Source organism: Mesoplodon bidens (assembly GCF_964165515.1).
Source record: "Mesoplodon bidens genome assembly, chromosome: 5".
NCBI lineage: Eukaryota > Metazoa > Chordata > Mammalia > Artiodactyla > Ziphiidae > Mesoplodon > Mesoplodon bidens.
Window position 1 is genome coordinate 90757010 of NC_138161.1, and position 6000 is coordinate 90763009.

Sequence of the window (6000 nt, forward strand, 5' to 3'; positions counted from 1 at the left end):
CACAAGTATTTCCACACTCTCCTCTCCTTGCTTACTGCCTTTTTGAGACATTGCACAATTTAGATCTCTTGATCCCAAAGTAGTTGCTACTCAAAGCAGATGACTAAGGTCCACCTCTCGAATTCATTATACCCTGGGGATGACTTTACGTACCTTCTCTTAAGCAAAACTGTCTCTAACTCCCTGTTTCTTGAGTCATATCTGGGACACGTCTCAAATATCAGATTTTATTGTTTTACCACAGCATTATTCAAAGGTCATCTGAAACTCTTTCTTGTTTTTTTCCTATAGGACTTTTTCAACGAGCAATAGCTCAAAGTGGAACTGCCCTTTCCAGCTGGGCTGTTAGTTTCCAACCTGCAAAATATGCCAGAATGTTGGCCACAAAAGTTGGTTGCAATGTTTCAGATACAGTAGAGTTAGTGGAATGCTTACAGAAGAAGCCTTACAAAGAACTTGTTGACCAAGATATTCAACCAGCACGATACCACATAGCCTTTGGACCTGTGATTGATGGTGATGTAATACCAGATGATCCTCAGATATTGATGGAGCAAGGAGAGTTTCTCAACTATGATATAATGTTAGGAGTTAACCAAGGGGAAGGGTTAAAATTTGTTGAAAATATAGTAGATAGCGATGATGGTATCTCCGCTAGTGACTTTGACTTTGCTGTTTCTAATTTTGTTGATAACTTATATGGATACCCTGAAGGCAAAGATGTTTTGAGAGAAACCATTAAATTCATGTATACTGACTGGGCTGACCGTCATAACCCTGAAACCAGAAGGAAGACATTATTAGCTTTGTTTACGGACCATCAGTGGGTGGCACCAGCTGTAGCTACAGCAGATCTTCACTCAAACTTTGGTTCACCCACATATTTCTATGCCTTTTACCATCATTGCCAAACAGATCAGGTTCCAGCTTGGGCTGATGCAGCTCACGGTGATGAGGTTCCCTACGTACTAGGAATCCCCATGATTGGACCTACAGAGTTATTTCCTTGCAATTTCTCTAAAAATGATGTGATGCTGAGTGCAGTCGTAATGACATACTGGACAAATTTTGCTAAAACTGGGTACGTACCTAAGGAATGAAGTTTGCTATAATTTAATTAAAATATCCTCTTAAGCACTTAAAAAATACATATTTTGTGTCCAAATGATTTAATTTAATAGATTAATACCAACTATACACTAAGTTCCTTTATTCAAAATTTATATTTCTGGTGTTTCAAAAAAATCACTGCTTTATTCTTCCTTTGTAAAGTTTAAGACAGTCATACCTTTATTGCATTACTCAGTAATTAAATTTATCTTGTTTTTTTTAATTACACAGGACTTCTTATTATTGTTATTCAATAGTGACAAATATTTTATAAAGATTTTTCAATTTACAGTACTGTATGCCTTTTGATCCCCCCAACCACCTTGTGAGGTGAGCAGCTCAGATACTATAATCCCATTTTACAGAAAAGGGACGTTAGGCTACAAGAGCTTTACCTAGATATTCATATGTTTAGTGTACAGCAGCATCAGGACTCAAATCCTCACCTGCCAATTCCAAATGCCAAGTTTTTTCCAATGCTGTCTCTGCTAGCTTGCTTATGAGACAACTCATATGTACATGAATTTTTAAATCTTTGGCTATATAGCAGCCCGTGGGTAGAGAGAACAAGAATGTGAGATTTACTTATACTACATTATCATCCAACAACCTGCCTGAGCTGGGATTGATATTTCTAAATTGACCCAAGTTATGTTAAAACACAGTCTAAAGCCTGGCTGAATTCACCCTCTTCAATTAGATGTTAAACCAGTATTATTTTGATTTTTAAAAGAATAAAACAATTTTTTCTCATAATTTCTCTTTTCTAGCGACCCAAATCAACCAGTCCCTCAAGACACAAAATTCATCCATACCAAACCCAACCGCTTTGAAGAAGTAGCATGGACCAGATATTCCCAGAAAGACCAACTTTATCTTCATATTGGATTAAAACCAAGAGTTAAAGAACATTACAGAGCCAATAAAGTAAACCTCTGGTTGGAGCTGGTACCTCATCTGCATAATCTCAATGACATTTCTCAGTATACCTCGACAACAACTAAAGTGCCATCAACTGACATCACTTTCAGACCTACGAGAAAAAATTCTGTATCTGTCACATCAGCCTTTCCCACTGCCAAGCAGGATGATCCCAAACAACAACCAAGCCCATTTTCAGTGGATCAAAGGGACTACTCAACGGAGCTGAGCGTCACTATTGCAGTTGGAGCATCACTGCTGTTTCTGAACATCTTGGCCTTTGCAGCCCTGTACTACAAAAAGGATAAGAGGAGACATGATGTTCACAGGAGATGCAGCCCTCAGCGCACGACTACGAATGATCTGACCCACGCACAAGAAGAGGAGATCATGTCCCTCCAAATGAAGCACACCGATTTGGATCATGAATGTGAGTCCATCCATCCACATGAGGTGGTTCTTCGGACCGCCTGCCCCCCAGATTACACACTAGCTATGAGGAGGTCACCTGATGATGTTCCCTTAATGACACCCAACACCATTACAATGATTCCCAACACTATACCAGGGATTCAACCCTTACACACATTCAACACATTTACCGGAGGACAGAACAATACTCTGCCCCATCCTCATCCCCACCCCCACTCACATTCAACAACCAGGGTATAGCCAGATAAGAGAAGCAAACTCTATTTTTTTGATGGATTGCAGTAAAAGATTACTGAAGATTCCTTGGCTTTCAACCTACAAGACGCTTACTATTTAAATAAGGAGGAATATTATGTGAATATACATATCAAGAACTTTGGGGGCTTTGAAAAAAACATGAATTGTACATATATACACAAATCAACTTTAAAAATGAATTTCAATTGCTTGAAGCAATTGTTCTGAATGATACTTTTTCATTCACATTCAAGAATTAATTTTTTGAAGGTTTATGTTACATGATGGAATTAGGCATGTGGAACACCAAACAGGAAAGAACTATGTCTGAAATATAAAATATAAAAAATTAAAAAAACAACCATGAATATGCACAAGGGACACACCAATGGAATGTCAGATAATTTTCACCAGTTTTTATTTGGAGCTGTTTTATTGTGTAGACCATATTTACATATTTGGATAAGTACACAAAGCACCAGTGCTGTTAATGGCCTTAGCGGAGGCTCATGCTGAAATTTGCCAGTAAAACAATGAAGTTTAAAGACTGGCAGGTACAACATTATCACATAAGTGCTGTCAGTATAAAGTTGTGGGGATAAAGGAAACTGGATATTTTTAGCACGATGTGCATGATAATTTATATGCTTGGTGGCTGTGCTGCTGATTAAGCCGTAATTAAAATTCTTCTCATCCCATTGGAGTTTTTAATAGAAGCTTCCTCCATCAATTGGCAGAACCTAAAGAAGATTTTAAGGGGCAAAAGTAATTACAATAAAATAATCCACAGTAGTTTTGATAATAGACGGAATTAGTTATGAAAGGTATTTGAAGAAACTATAGGTATAGTGGTGAATACTCGCTGATATGAATCCCAGAAAAAAAATTCCTATGTTTTTAATATTCTTTTCATTCCCATCTAAGTACTTCATGGAAATATAACCCTAATTGGACCTGTGTTACAGTATCTATACTTTGCTGTGGTTTTTGTTACTCTGTATTTTGTTCCTTTTGGTAAGGTGAAGTGTGTCCAAAGAGTTACTTACTAGTCTTTTATGATATAAGGATGCCCCAAATTACCACTCTGATTACAGTTCTCAGTTCATTGATTTACTCATGTTGCATGACAAAATGTTTACTAATAATAACTCAATATAAAGTTATGTCCCTTCTCACGTCACTTATCTTTCTCACTGAGGTTCATTCACTGGAATTTATTCACGCAATCTCAGTAGAGTGCAACGTAGATGCAAAACCTAGAAGGAGAATCAACACCTGGAGGATTTTAGTCTTACACATGCGTGTGATTTTAAATGAATATTCTAAGACCACAGGAAACTCTTCATCCCCCTGTTGTTTACCAGTAACAGTATATCACAGACCTTTCCAAATGTTTGTATATGTAATCAGATGTACATTTGTATTAAAAAAAATTGAGATGGACTTAAAGAGCACATCCTGAAAAATACTTTCTCTCTTACCTGTACTATATTTCTATTAGACTAAAGTTATGTGATTTTTTTTTACATTTTTTCAGATGACTAGCAATTTTGATAGTTTGTAAGATAATGCAAAGAACTTTCTCTGACAAACTAACTGCAGTAACAGAAACCTTTCTTTTCAGTTACTCTTTTTCAAGAATGAAAGCTTATTATACAAAAAAAAAAATTGTATACTACTTGATGGAAACAACTTTGTACATCTTGGCCATGTCACTGGTCATTGCGTGAAATAAAGATAATAATGACTATTAGTCCAATGCTAAGAGACATGATCTTTGCTCATTAAAGAGCTAAAATGTTTATTGCTGTTTTGTCTTTTTTTAAAAAACAAGAACAACAACAGAAAAAGAAACATGACTGTCTCAGAGAGCCATTTTTCTAGACAAGTCAGGTTTTTGAAGACATATAGGTAACTTCTACAGAAAACACATCGTGTATTTAAAGCCAAGTCTCATCTAAGATGAAACTGATGAAACTTTAATATTTTGAATTTTTAAGCCCAGGAACTCATGAAAAAATATTAGCGTTGTATTTTTAAATACCTCTTATGTGAAAGTGGTGTGGAAATAAAATGTGCCAATTGATTTCAGTTAGAAACACAGGTTCCAATTCTGATCATCAAGAAACAGGTCTATTGGAAATAAATGTGCAATATTCATGAAATAGAATAGCTAGGTTCACAATATAAAGGTGATTAAATTATCATAAAGTAGTGGTTAGAAAGTTATCCTTCTAAGAAAATTTTAAAGTGCTGAGCAAGACATTAAGCTAACACTAAAGATAAAAATCTTCTCTTTCAAGGAATTTGTTTACTTATAATTCCCCCTCCCAATTATTAACTATCAGTAAAATGTAGATGTTGCTCCGTAACTTCAAATAAAAAACTATTAGAAGCAAAAAGTCTTCAAAATCCAGAGCAGTCTACATGCAGTTTTTGCCTGATTGGTTATGCTTTTAGACTGTGAGCTGCCAATGTAAACAAATAAAAAGAATTGTTTAACATCTGAAATATTGTTTAATCAGAAAACTGTCTTTTACTGTATTGATTAAACAAGAGATAAAAACAGAAATAGAAATGACAACAAAATAAGATATAAATGAAATTTTTCATATGCATTACTTCACTTAGCAAAACCATTCTATTATATTTTAATGATGGCCATATTTATATCTATCTACCTATCTGTTGCTCTAAACTTATCTATTACTTGATCTACATAGCTATACCATAACAGACATCTATTTTATACTAATTTAGGGAAATGATTTAGGAAAACAAAACATAACCCTATTTTTTTTTTTTAAATTAATGTAGCATCAACTTTGTGGAAGATAAAGCAGCTCTAAGTTTTATTACTGTTTCAGGTCATGATGAAGTCATTGTAAATGAGTGTTAGTTGCTAGTTTTACAATTACAACAACTAGTTTTCTTAATGTAAAATGATGTCTCACAATAAATAGAACATTAAGAACTGTTTTTAAAGCTGAAACATAAATTTTAAATGCAAGAAATATTTTGAATATTGCTATGAAATTTTACTCAATATGTTTAAAGTGTATTTATTAAGATGATAATTTTCTTTAGAAAAAAATTTGCAAAATTAAAAGAATATTTCTGTCATCACTTATTACTTCAGATTTTCCTGCCTCTGATGAAACTGCAAATAGTCAAGGCTGCTTACAATTTATACAAACATTAAGCCAAAATTGACTTTATTTCATTGTCTTGCTAGTATACAAAATTCTTGCCAAATGTTTACCAACAGATTAATGTTGTTTTAGAGGATGGCATTAGCAA

At 34.5% G+C, this 6000-nt stretch overlaps 1 protein-coding gene across 4 annotated transcripts in view; it reads left to right on the forward strand.

The window, feature by feature from the left end:
* NLGN1 (neuroligin 1) overlaps positions 1 to 5162 on the forward strand; it is a 739588-nt gene extending 734426 nt beyond the window's left edge. For all 4 annotated transcript variants that reach the window (XM_081235545.1, XM_081235548.1, XM_081235547.1 and 1 more), the window contains 2 exons: positions 292 to 1081; positions 1881 to 5162. In XM_081235545.1, the coding sequence (XP_081091671.1) occupies positions 292 to 1081; positions 1881 to 2703 (1613 nt within the window). In that variant the 3' untranslated portion in view covers positions 2704 to 5162. The remainder of the gene's footprint in view (positions 1 to 291; positions 1082 to 1880) is intronic.
* The last annotated feature ends 838 nt before the right edge of the window (positions 5163 to 6000 follow it).